Consider the following 13046-nt stretch of genomic DNA (forward strand, 5'->3'; position numbering starts at 1 on the left):
AAGCAAGGTAACAAGAGGGTGGGAATCTACATTGCTGATTTCAAGTTGTTAGCAGGAGATCTGGACTGGAATGAGAGTGCATTAAAAGACCAATTCAAACAGGGGCTGGATGAAGAAATTAAGAATGAATTAGTGTGCCAGGGAACACCAGCTAACCTAGAAGCCTTATATCAGTTGTCTGTGGTCATAGATGCCAGGCTAGAAGAGCTCAGACAGATGCAGCCAGGGAGAGGCAGGGGCCTCAGGATGCTTCCAGGATTTCCAGCTCTCTCTGTAGCATCTCCTCACTCAGGACCAGAGGAGCCGATGCAGATTGGGGCAAGCAGGAGGCTTATTTCTGAGGCTGAGAGGCAGAGAAGGAGAGAGAGAGCCCTCTGTTTCTACTGTGGAGCCCAGGGGCACATGGTGAGAGCTTGCCCAGCGAGAAGCCAAGCAACTTCAGTAAGAGCCCCAGGGCAAGCAGCTGAAACAAGAGCCATCTCCGCCTCTGCTTCCAACCAGGGAAACTCCATCGGTCTCCCTCCACAGAGCTCAGCAGGGAGACCATCAATCAATTAAGGAGGGCTCATTCCGAGGATTCCAGGCAATCCTTTTACTACTTACCAGTAATAATGCACGTCAACCCAGAGCACCAGGTCAAGCTAGAGGCCCTCGTGGATTCCGGAGCTTCAACCAATTTTATTGATGTGCAGACCGTACAAGACTTCAACATCCCGACCATAGAATTGCCATGTCCTATAGAAGTGGAGACCATTGACGGCCAGCCCCTCAAGGCAGGGCTGATTAGAAGGTTCACAGAACCAGTGCAACTGACAACGGGAGACCACACTGAGTGGATCCAGCTTTATGTTACTGCATCGCTTAATGTGCCTGTAATCCTAGGCACGCCTTGGCTGAGGATCCACAACCCATTGCTGAACTGGACTACGGGAGCAATCTCCTTCCCAGCTAAGGAATGCCAGCACCCTAAGATTCAAACCACTCTCCGCTCTCCAGCAACCAACGCAGTCACGGAAGCAGGGGGGGTCCAGTTGCCAGCCAAGTATGCAGATTTCGCAGACGTTTTCAGCGAACAAGAGGCCACAGCACTACCCCCCCCCCCATAGGGACTGTGATTGCACCATTGAGTTGATACCAGGAGCCAGGATTCCAGCAAAGAAACAATATCCCATGTCTCCCAAGGAACTAGCCACCTTAAAGGATTACTTGGATTCTAATCTCCAAAAGAGTTTCATCCAACCATCTACTTCCCCAGTGTCTGCTCCTACCTTCTTCATACCAAAGAAGCCTGACCCGTTGGCACCTGCAAACCAGGAGACACCCATGAGAGTGGTCCATGATTTCAGTTTTTTAAATAAACTCACAAAAAAAGAAACTTATCCACTGCCCCTAATATCTGATCTGCTGGATCACTTACAGAAAGCATGCATTTTTACCAGGTTGGATCTCAGGAATGCGTACTGATCCGGATGAAAGAGGGGCACGAATATCTAACTGCCCTTGACACCAGGTTTGGTAAATTTGAGTACCTTGTTTTGCCCTTTGGCTTGTCTAATGCAGGAGCCATATTTTCCCGATTTATGAATCAAATTTTCTCTGATTTACTAGATAAGTATCTGGTCATTTATCTAGATGACATATTAATTTTCTCTGAGGATGCTACAACTCATGTAACCCATGTACGTAATGTCTTACAAAGACTGAGAGAGAACAAGCTATTCGCCAAGCTAGAGAAGTGTGCCTTTGATTTAACTGAATTACATTTCCTGGGCTATAAAGTATCAACAGAAGGCATATCCATGGATCCTTCTAAGGTCCAGGCAATTCTCTCTTGGCAACCTCCCCGAAATGTGACAGATGTACAAAGATTTCTAGGATTCTCCAATTTCTATAGGTGGTTCATAAAGAATTTTAGTGACAGGGCTAGACCCCTCACACAGCTTTTGAAGAAAGGATCAAAATTCATTTGGGGGGAGAGAGAGCAAGCAGCCTTCCAAGAATTTAAGCAACGCTTTGCATCCCAGCCGCTGTTAAGACACCCTGATCCCATGAAGCAATTCATAATGCATTCAGATGCTTCCGATATTGCCATTGGGGCAGTGTTATTGCAATATACAAACAAAACCGAGAATACATTGCTTCCGTGTGCCTTTTTTTCACGCATGCTCTCACCAGCAGAGAGAAACTATGATGTTTTTAACAAGGAGTTGCTGGCAATTAAAGCAGCATTCCAAGAGTGGAGGCACTGGCTAGAAGGTGCAACCTTTCCTGTGAAAATTTGCACCGATCACAAGAATTTACAGCTTCTACAAAACACCAGCCCCCTCACCCCACGCCAAATCAGATGGAGCCAGTTTTTCTCCCATTTCAATTTTGTTATTTCTTATGTGCCTGGGGCGCAAAACTGCTTGGCAGATGCCCTGTCTCGATCCTTTCAGGCAACCCCCGCCACTCACCAGGAGGTACAGGCTACTATATTACAACCTCACAACTTTGATCAGTCTATGAGGGGGAACCAGACAGAAACTTTAGCAGCAGGCAGACAAGCAGAGGACCTATTTACAAGAGTCAGAACTCAGCAGCAACAGGACCCATATGCCTCAATGTGGAGGCAGGAATCCTCTGGCATAGTGGGCGATTATATATTCCCCCTTCATTGAGGGAAGAAGTACTGAGACTTTGCCATGACCATCAAATGGCAGGCCACGGAGGTGTTTTCAAAACTCTCCATAGAGCTCTGAGAGACTACTGGTGGCCTAAGATGACTGCAGACATAAAGGGCTACGTTGCTACCTGCAGACGAGCCAAGCGTCTCCCAGGGAAGCCCACAGGACTCTTGCAACCCCTACCCACCCCCAGTAGGCCTCGGGATACAATCTCCATGGATTTCATCACTGATTTACCCCCGGTCCAGGGGCTGACTTCCATACTAGTGGTGGTGGACCTTTTCACAAAAATGGCGCATTTTATTCCTTGCAAGGGCCTCCCATCTGCACAAGCCACAGCGCAGTTGTTCATGGACCATGTTTTTAGGTATAGAGGCATGGTGAATCACTTGGTGAGTGACAGAGGCCCACAGTTCACTTCCAGGTTCTGGAGGGCCCTTTTCCAGTCATTAGGGGTCCAGATCCACCTGTCATCATCGCATCATCCTGCTAGTAATGGGCAAGCTGAGAAAATTAACCAATGGTTACAGCAGTATCTCAGGTGTTACACCACTTATCAGCAAGACAATTGGCCAGCCTTGCTCCCCATGGCAGAATTTACTTATAACAACTCTGTGCAATCCTCTACCAAGATGTCCCCCTTCCAGGCACTCTACGGGGTTAACCCTCGGGTGTTGCCCACCTCCTCCCAGCAGGGAGCTGTTCCAGCTGCGGCTGATTTTCTTAAAGAGCAACAAGCCGCACAGGAGTTGTTAAAGGAGCAGCTGAACAGGGCAAAGAGTGCGTACAAGAGAGCTGCAGTTGCTCACAGACAAGAGGGACCAGCGATTGCAGTAGGAGACAGAGTGTGGCTCTCTATCAAGTTTTTGAACTCTACCAGACCCTCCAAGAAGTTGGACTCTAAGTTTGTGGGCCCTTTCACTGTGGTACAGCAGATAAATCCAGTGGCTTATTGCTTAAAGCTGCCAGCATCCATGAAAATCCATCCAGTCTTTCACAGAGCCTTGCTAGCCAAAGACCCTCCCCCAAGTGCCTTATGATCGCAACTGCCCCCCCACCTCCAGTAATTGTGGAGGGGGAGGAGGAATACGAAGTCGAGGAAATTCTGGACTCTAGGAGGAGGGGAAGGGGCATCCAATATTTCATACACTGGAAAGGGTACCCTGAGGAAGAGCGCATGTGGGAGAATGCCAGAGATGTACATGCTCCAGCGCTGGTTCATCGATTCCATCAGCTTTTCCCTCACAAACCCAAGCCTCGCACTCTACCAGAGATTCCTCACCTGGATGAGCAGGCAGAGGAATTCGTAAGTTTGCACCTTCCACCCCCGCCTGAAGCCTTGACTCCAGTTACAGAGGAGGGGGCAGGGCCCACAGCCCTCCACCTCAGGCGTGCATTTCCCAGGGGGGAGGGGGGATGACTCTTCTAATTATCTAGCTATTTTCCAGCAGCGGCCACCTGGGCCAGAAGCGTTATCAGACCTGGAGAGCAGCACTGATTCGTCCTTGGAGGAGTTTTCCTTTGAAGACTTTCCATCGTTGCCCAGTTCCCATGGGACCTTAGAAGGAGACATAGACTCTTATCAAGCCTCTGGAAGGGAGGGGGCTGAAATGGAATGTGAATCTGGAGGGGAGGGTGATGTCATGAGTAAGGATGGCGAGCAGGGGGCTCCCATCCAGGCTGTAAAGCGCATGCGTAGTACTGAGGAATTAAGCAGCCATTCAAAGAGGCACAGATCAGGCCCGCCTTAGCCTTTGCGGTTTATATGTCTGGGTTTTTCCCACACTTATTCAGTTTGTTAGGATTTTCTGTTTATGTAGCAGTAATAACCATTAGAGAACTACTCCTCGTCTCAGCGTGTGTCTCACTGTTAGGACAATGATCGTCTTCTTCTACAAGGCATGCTGCTTCAGGGGAAAGACATGATGAAGTGGTGAGGGAGGAAAAGGCCCCCTTCTAGCTATCCAAACAAGACATAAGAATCCTGATGATCAATGTGGATAGATTGCCTTTGCATCCATATTATGACTTAACAAGACAGTTTGGTTATCATGACATTCTAAGAGAATATCTGGGTATTCCCACAAAACACTGAATCTTAACCTACCCAACTCGATTTTAACTTAGTTTATTAGCATGTTGTGTGAACCTAGTTTGCATATGAAACAAAAAAGATCAGACTACATCCCCTTTAGCAGCCAACACCCAGATGAGCTGGGTTTAACACCAGACAAACAATCAAGCAGAAAAACAATACCCTAATCAAGGAACTACCAAGGAGAACCCCACCCCCTCAACACTGGCAGGGCAAGCTATTGTATATAAACAGGGAGCAAACCCCACACTCACTAGCACTGATGATGTCACCTAGTTGCGTAATGAAACATCTGCAAGCAAACAACCAAGATCAGAGAGCACCAAGGACTCCACTTAAACATTCTGATCTTTGTAGATATAGACACGTCAAAAGCATCTAAATACTTTTTCCAAGGCCTTCATTGCTACCCAACCAAGTGCTAATCTGCTAATTTCTTTATCTGCACTCAGAAAGGCAGAAACTGTCCACTCCATCAATATCTTCATTGTCAGTTCTAAGGCTGGTTGCTGTACAAGTTGTCATGAGTTTGGTCTTCTTTATATTTAATCCTAGTCCCATTTTTTCAGTGTTCCTAGACCTTCATTACTACAGCCTATAAATCATTTGCATTTTCAGCTATTAGAGTAGTGTCATCAGCACAGCATAGGATGCTGATGTTTCTTTCTTCCTCATTTTCTTCCAATACAGCCTCCTTCAATATATATTCAGTATATAGATTGAATGAATAAGACTAGAGTCTGCAGCCTTGCCTTACTCTGTTGACAAACTGGAGCCAATCTGTTTTGCCATGTTCTGTCCAGACTGTGGCTTCCTGTCCTCCATACAGGTTTTGCATGAGGCCAGTGAGATATTCTGGAATTCTCATTTTCCTATGGACATTCCACAGCTTGACAAAATCAAAGGCTTTTCCATAATCAATAAAACATATATTGATTTATTTTGGGTATTCTGGCTTTCTCAATTATCCAGCATGCATCAACAGTAAGTAACTTGTTCCTTAGCCTTTTCTAAAACCAAGTTGATCATCTGGCATCTCCTTTTTCATGTAAGGCTCTAATCCTAAACATTATTTTGCTAGCAGGTAAAATTAAGGATATTGTGCGATAATCTGTACACTCTATTAAATCTCCTTTCCTTGGTATTAGTATCTAGACTGACCTCTTCCAATTTCTTGACCACAGGGTTGTTCTCTAGATTTGCTAGCATAGTTTGGTTAGAACCTTTACTGATTCTTCTTCTGTAGTTTGCCATATTTCTGACTTGGTAATGACCAGAATGCTGATCTAAATTCATCTTCTAGCATTAGAGTTTCTTGAAAATTGGTATTGTAATATCTTCTAAGATATTGTAGTGGTATGTGGGAATGACCTGGGGAGATAGGAGGAAGAGTCAGAGCCAGGGGAACAGTTGAATAAGAGGCATCTTACCCACAGCAGAAATGTGGACATGGTAAACATCTCAGAAGGAACCCTCCCTAGTTTCTTGGGCTGTAAAGGTGGTGGGGGAGAAATGTACTTTCAGACTTGCAAGACTAGAGGGGCCTATTATCCAGCATTATATTATCATTCACTTTATCTTTTCTATCTATGTGGTTTTCTTGGTAAAATACAGGAGTGGTTACCACTGCCTTTTCCCACACAATATGACATTGTTACTAAAGCAATCATCCATCTCCAACATCTTCCTATATTGCTGCTGCCCATTATAAATGCTGTTTACTTTGGCTGGCCAGGTGAGATGGGGGGAGATAATAATTTACATCTGGCTTGCTTATGAGACCTATGGACTTTTTTCCCTTACCGGTATGAGTAGAGATATTTGGGGTGGAAATGTGGGTCTTTTGAGGCTTAGATCTGCTCTCATAAGAGCTGAATAATTGCTCCCTTTTGAGGAAGCAGGTACTAAAGCCCAGTGTTCCTGTTTTAAGAGGTTATTTATTCCTTCACGTCAAGTAGTGCTCCCTAAAACCTCCTCTCCCTATAAGTAATCTGCACTTCATTTTGTTTCCTTTCAGTTTCTTTCTTTCTATATTTACTGTTTCAGAATGTTTGTCTGTCTTTGTCCTTCTTGCTCCCTCTTCTGCACAGCAGGGGCACCTGGGCCGTCATCCTCTTAAGGTCTTTTGACTATTTATGTTTTAATTTTAGCTCCTTTGGAGCAGTTTTGATGTCTTTGTGATCCCCCAGTACTTGTCTTGCTGTTACTGTCTTGTCTTTTTCAAGGATGACGGCCTTTTCTGCCCCCATTCCAACACACCTTTTGTCCCTTTCACACCCAGAAGTCTCCAAATAACTATGGAGTCGAAAGTGACAGGAATGAACTCTAGTTCCTCAATTTCTAATCTATTTTGGCCAAAACCTAAAATCTGCCCATCCTTCCTTTAAAGGTCAGAAATGTATGTGACCTTGTGCAGAGGCTGCCTGCATAGGCCTGCACATTTCATTCCTTGGGTGAGAGTAGTTGGTTACTTACCAAAATGAAATTCCTGTGAGCAGCTAGTTGGCCCTCTTCCTGGCTTGCCCTATTCAAGATTGGGAGTGGGGAAGCTAAAAACCTCATTTAAACCCATGATTGATATTGGTTTCTTCTTCTTGCCCTTACCAAAAGTTCTCCCATCAAACATCCCAGATTCTTTTTCTTCACGTTGAGATAAGTGGAAAGATGCCCTGACTCCCTCTCTGCTTTCCTTTCCTCCTCCAAAATCTGCGTAGATCCTGAGAGGACTAGCGCCCACATGATCTCAGCAGATGATGCAGAATATCCACGGGAATACCGGACCCTGGGCAATGGCACACGCCGCTTCTCCAACGTAGGGTTGGTGCACACCTCGGAACGCCGTCACACTGTCATTGCTGCCCAGAGTCTAGAAGCCCTCACGGGGCTACAGAAATCTGAGATGGAACGCAAGAGGGATGCATTCATGGACCACTTGAAGAGCAAATACCCACAGCATGCCTTAGCAATTCGAGGACAGCAGGACAGGATCCGGGACCAGGTAAGAGTGGCCTTTCTCTATCACAAAAAGTACTTTTCTCTTGACAAGTATAGGACTTAATCCAGTCCTGATAGGTTTTCAGCCAATATTTCCCCTACACCAGTGTTTCTCAACCTTGGCAACTTTAAGATGTGTGGACTTCAACTCCCAGAATTCCCCAGCCAGCATGCCAAGTTGAGAAACATTGCCCTAGACCAAAACCAAACTGGGAATGTAATTTGGATGCTTTCTTGTTCTCTTCCTGTTTTCTTAAAGCCTGAGTTTTTTGAGATGACATGTTTCTGGCAATGGTGTGAATTTTTATTTTTTATCTTTTTGCAGTGACTAAGGTCCCAGACTCTTCATTTCCAGAAGTTATCTATATATTACAGATTTAAGTACATTTCAGATTTGTATACTCTTGGGATTATATATTATGGTTTTATGAAGGCATTGTCAATATCTAATAATTCTGAAGTACTCTCGTGAAATTATGATTTCTGATTTTTTGGAAGAAACTACTGGAGCTAATCATTTCACACATTTTCAAACTGGTAGTATAGCTATATTTTAGTGTTTTTACTAGTCTTCATTTCCATAATCTAGTCTTTATTTGGAACATTTTTGTTGCACACTATTATTATTTGTTTGGTTTTTAATGATGCTATTGTTATGCATTAATATAAATTCTATCCTTTTGCTACTAATTGCAAAGGGTTTTTCTCTGTCATGGGCACTAGCAAATTGGTGACTAAAGCAGCCTTCCCCAATGTTCTCCAGACTTCAAGCAAAGTTGGCCTTTGCAGTCAGAACTGCAGAGGTAACTCTTCAGTTCAATAGATTATCATAAATTGGAAGCTATGGTGTCCCCAAATGTGAAGGGTTCTAAATACTGAAATGTAAAGTTTTAAGGTATTCCATTTCTCAAGATTTTTGTTTGGAGATGGTTCAGACAAGGACTCCTGTTGCACTTTATTTTTTCTTTGTTATTCCAGTACTGATATTTTTTTTCCTCTTTATGGAGACTCTCCTTCTTTCAGGAATTGGTCTCTGTGTTCTGAAATATCCAAATTAATGTAATGCAATGTGATCTTTAAAAAATGAGAATCCTTTCAGCCTTTTAAGTTCACTTTTAGCTAAGATTAAATTAGGCTGTGTGCAAAGTTTCTGTTCTGGATTCACACTCACTTTTGGGGCAGATATAAAACTGATTTATGTTTGGGAGTAATTTGTTTTTTAAATTTCTAGGCAAAGGTAACACTACAAGTTGCTTAGCCCTTGTAACAATCACAAAGTACTTCCCTAGCTGATTATGTGCCATGACCTATAGTTTGATTCAGTGTAGAGAAAATTAGGTCTTTAGGATGAAGGACCCAGAAGAAGCTAAGAAACCCGCCTAGGTCCTGCCTTCCTACCTGTCCAGGCACAGTACCAATTGCCCTGGCTCAGCAGGGAGCCGTAAGGAAACTGGCTCATATTCAGTGAGGTTTGCTGTAGTTAAGGAAAGACCAGGAGACCTTTAGGACCATGGAGAGCGCACTGCAGAGTTTGCCAGCTCAATCTACCCTCACCAGAACTGTTGTTCCAGCAAGTAACTGTAGCCCATTGATGATTTTAAAAGGTGGTTGGACCTGACTATCTTGTAGCTCCATTCCTGTTGTAGCTTTAAAAAGTGTGTTGTCATTTCTGAAGCTCGGACTCTTGCATGGCTGAGGCCCAGAAGAAGTCATGGAAGAGTCATCCTCTAAATCAGCCTTCTGCAATCTGGACATCTTTCAGATAGATGGATTTCAATTTCTAGAAATCTCAGGAATGGCAATAGTGGGTTGAGGAAAGTCTACCAATGATGTCTTCAGGCTGTGAAGCTAATTGAATGGGTTACCCCAAAGTGGGGTGACCTGAGGTTTACTCTCTTAAAGGATTTATTGAACTCTTGATCTGGAGGACATGATACTGATTGCTTTTGACAATCAGAAAGCAACCTAGAGCAATGTTTAACATACACCCTACCAAAAATTAGTTTCTTTAAAAAACCCACAAATACGTAAAAGGATGCTTAAATGAATAAGCATCCTTTTCTTTCACAAACAGTCATAAAAGGTCCAAAATAGAGCCAGTGTGGTATTATAGTTAAGGTTTTAGAGTAGGATGGGAGAGATCTGAGTTCAGCTTTATCCTCAGACCTGAAAACTCACAGGATCACTTTGGGCCAGTCACTCTCTCTCAGACCAACCTACTTCACAGAGTTGCTTTTGTAGGGATAAAATGAAGGGAGATCCCCATGTAAGCTGCCTAGAGCTCGTGGAAGATAGAAATCTGACAAATAAATATCAATAAATAAAATCACTGAAGCTTGGATTCAAGTATAAAAATCTATATTAGAGGTTCTCTTTCTTTATATATGTGTGTGTGCACGCGCGCGCATGTGAATGTGTGTGTATTCAGTAAAATTATTTATTTATGGGGGAAGGAACAGAATTTATCTGCAACAGAAAATTCTACACAAGCTTTCTATAGGGAGCTGCATGTACATATAGCTTTACTTAATATGTATTCTGGGACTATTGCACAAACTCAGTGAAGTAGGGTTTTTTTGTTTTGTTTTTTGGAAGATGAAGAGAATTATTATAATGAAGGAAGAAAGCATGGGACAATTGCTGGAAAAAGTGACAACACAGGACACTTCTCTAGGCCAGCCAAAGGGCCGCTTCTACTGCCTTCATAAGGCTTATGAGTACATGTGGCAAACAAACAAACAAACATGGAGAATGGAATGCTAATATTCTTAGGATGGATGGTTTGCTAATCTTTAGTGTTCCATTATTATTTTTTAGGTTTAATTAGAGTACATGGCATTTGTATTTATTCTTAAAGAAATGGGCAATATGACATTTTTGTGAGATGTAGTGTGCCCAAGGTGACCTTAACACTCAATATGACCTTAGGCCTCATGAAACCCATTGAATAAGAGCCAGGGATACCTCAGAATATAAAAAGAGATGTGCTGGATTTGATCTCAGGGAGATCTAGTTCAGCTTTCTATTCCCACAGTGGTAATATCTTTGGAAAACTTTCAAAAATAATATTAGTGCAACAGCACTTTTCTGCTCATGTTCTCTAGCAACTGGTTTGAGTGACACAGTGCCTATAATATAGATAATATATAGCCATCAGGACAAGTTGTTATGGGTGTGCACATATTTGGACTGAGCTTCATTTGATGTCAAGGTCAATGTGAGAATATCTTTTCAAATCCAAAGATCAATCCCAGAAAACATGGTAGAATTTTAAAACTTCTGGATAAGCACCTCTTGTTAAAGGACAAATCTAACCTTTGCTAGTTTCAGGAGCTAGTCCACTGTTTGATTCTCAGCATATGGGTGGATATCATACATTTGGGTGAAAAGTTAAGGTCCCAAGAAGTCCACTCAGTATTAGACAAGTTGGGACTGTCAAGAACTTTCACTATTCAAAGCATGAGTCTCTGGTGTATGTATTGTAATGGGCTGTGAGAATAACTTTGGGAGACAGGAGGAAGAGCGCGGCCTAGACGACATCAGACAAGAGATATCTCAACCCACAGAAGAAATGGGGGTGGAAAAAGTGTCTCAAAGGGGACCCCCCTAGTTCTCCATAAAGTAAAGGCAAGGGAAGGGAGAAATGCTTTCAGACTTGCAATGTTCTGTTACTGTAACCATACAATAAAGGTAATGTTAGTACTCATGGTTTTGGTTTCCTGTCTGGACTACCTCAAAGGGCTGCCATGTACTGATATCCACACTTCTGTGTGTTGGACACTTCAGGATGAAAGAAGTGACATGCTGCAACTTTTTGACCATTCTTGCCTCATAGGATTTTATATTTAAGGAAGAGAAAAACAGACAGTGGAGCATGAGGGGAGAGGATTAAACTAGGTCAGAATAACATCGCTTTTTTTTTCTTTTTTACAAATATCTCCCCACCCCCAGTTCTTTTTGAGAATATTTCCCTGCCAACCACACAACGCTTCAATTATCCATGATTGGAAAAACATGCAGGTACCATGTGGGTAATTTTATGAAGATTCCTCTGAGTGGGAAATAGCAAGTAGGGGACAATTTATTAGGAAATGGGGCTGGAAGAATGATTAAATTCCTTCCTTCAGAACCCCAACCCCATTCACCTCTACCCTGTCTATGGCTGTGCTTTTAAGCTTCCAAAAGATGTGAAAAATCTCCCATAGCATTGTGTTTCTTGGCTTTGACTAACATTAGTTTGTCCTCATTTGGGTGGCTTCCCAAGGTTAGTACATATTTTTCTGCCTGTCTAGTTATCTTACAATCCACAACATCCCTCTGACGTTTCTTTCCTGCTTCACTTTGGATGGAGTATTTGGTTTAGGCTGTCTCTCCTGAAGATCTGTCCCACAGTTCTGTTTGACTCTAGTCCTAATCCTGCTGGGACTCACCAATTTGAGGAAAAGCTTGACAGTAAGGGATGGAGTAACAAACTGAAGCTCTGAACTCAGTTGAGAGACCACTTGGGATTATGATAATGAAGTCCTTTTAGTTGTTGCTTGGGTTTATGATTGCTGGGAATGACACAAGTGGTATTGATTCATCTTGAAAGGCTTATTTTGAGCTTTCAGATAATTTGAATTCTGGGCCTGAAGTCTGTCAAAATCTGATATACCCTTAAAAGCAGTAGAGTCAGTTTAAGAAAAGTCAGGCTTTATTGGGCTGTAGGTTACATACCATAGCCTTGTGTGGTGCAGAGTGCTGGCGGCAGTATTGCAACCAAAACTCTCCCCACGACCCAAGGTTGATCCCAGCAGAAGCTGAATTCTTGGGTAGCCGGCTCAGGTCAACTCAGCCTTCCATCGTTCCGAGGTCAGTAAAATGAGCACCCAGCTTGTTGGGGAAGCTGATGACTGGGGAAGGCAATGGCAAACCACCCCACTATAGTCTGCCAAGAAAACGTCACGAAAGTGGTGTCCCCCCAAAGGGTCAGACATGACTCGGTGCTTGCATAGGGGACCTTTCACACAGGTTACATACCAAGCTATAGTTAGTTTGACCATATTGAATAAACTACAATTGATTGGATTCACAAAAGTATGCTATAAACCATGGTTTAGAGTCTGTAATGTCTGGGTTAATATATTTTGCTAAGCTAAAATCAAAGGTATCTCATTAGGACTTAGTGTAGTATGAAATCCCAGACCATAACTCTAGAGAATGTCTCTGAATTTAATCTCATAGGGGGTCAGGATTTGACATCTAGCTTCAGACCTTGTCTGGAATTATCAGTGGAATTTCAAATCCACCAA

The 13046-nt window shown here is 43.2% G+C and overlaps 1 protein-coding gene across 1 annotated transcript in view; it reads left to right on the forward strand.

Annotated features, from left to right (window-relative positions):
• Positions 1 to 7480: 7480 nt before the first annotated feature.
• The window catches only part of SRCIN1 (SRC kinase signaling inhibitor 1), a 142140-nt gene continuing 136574 nt past the window's right edge, over positions 7481 to 13046 (forward strand). Inside the window, exon 1 of the mRNA XM_063302068.1 lies at positions 7481 to 7759. Coding sequence (XP_063158138.1) covers positions 7499 to 7759 — 261 coding nt within the window. The 5' untranslated portion in view covers positions 7481 to 7498. The remainder of the gene's footprint in view (positions 7760 to 13046) is intronic.

The sequence above is a fragment of the Candoia aspera genome, chromosome 4 (assembly GCF_035149785.1).
Source record: "Candoia aspera isolate rCanAsp1 chromosome 4, rCanAsp1.hap2, whole genome shotgun sequence".
In the NCBI taxonomy this organism is placed as follows: Eukaryota; Metazoa; Chordata; class Lepidosauria; order Squamata; family Boidae; genus Candoia; species Candoia aspera.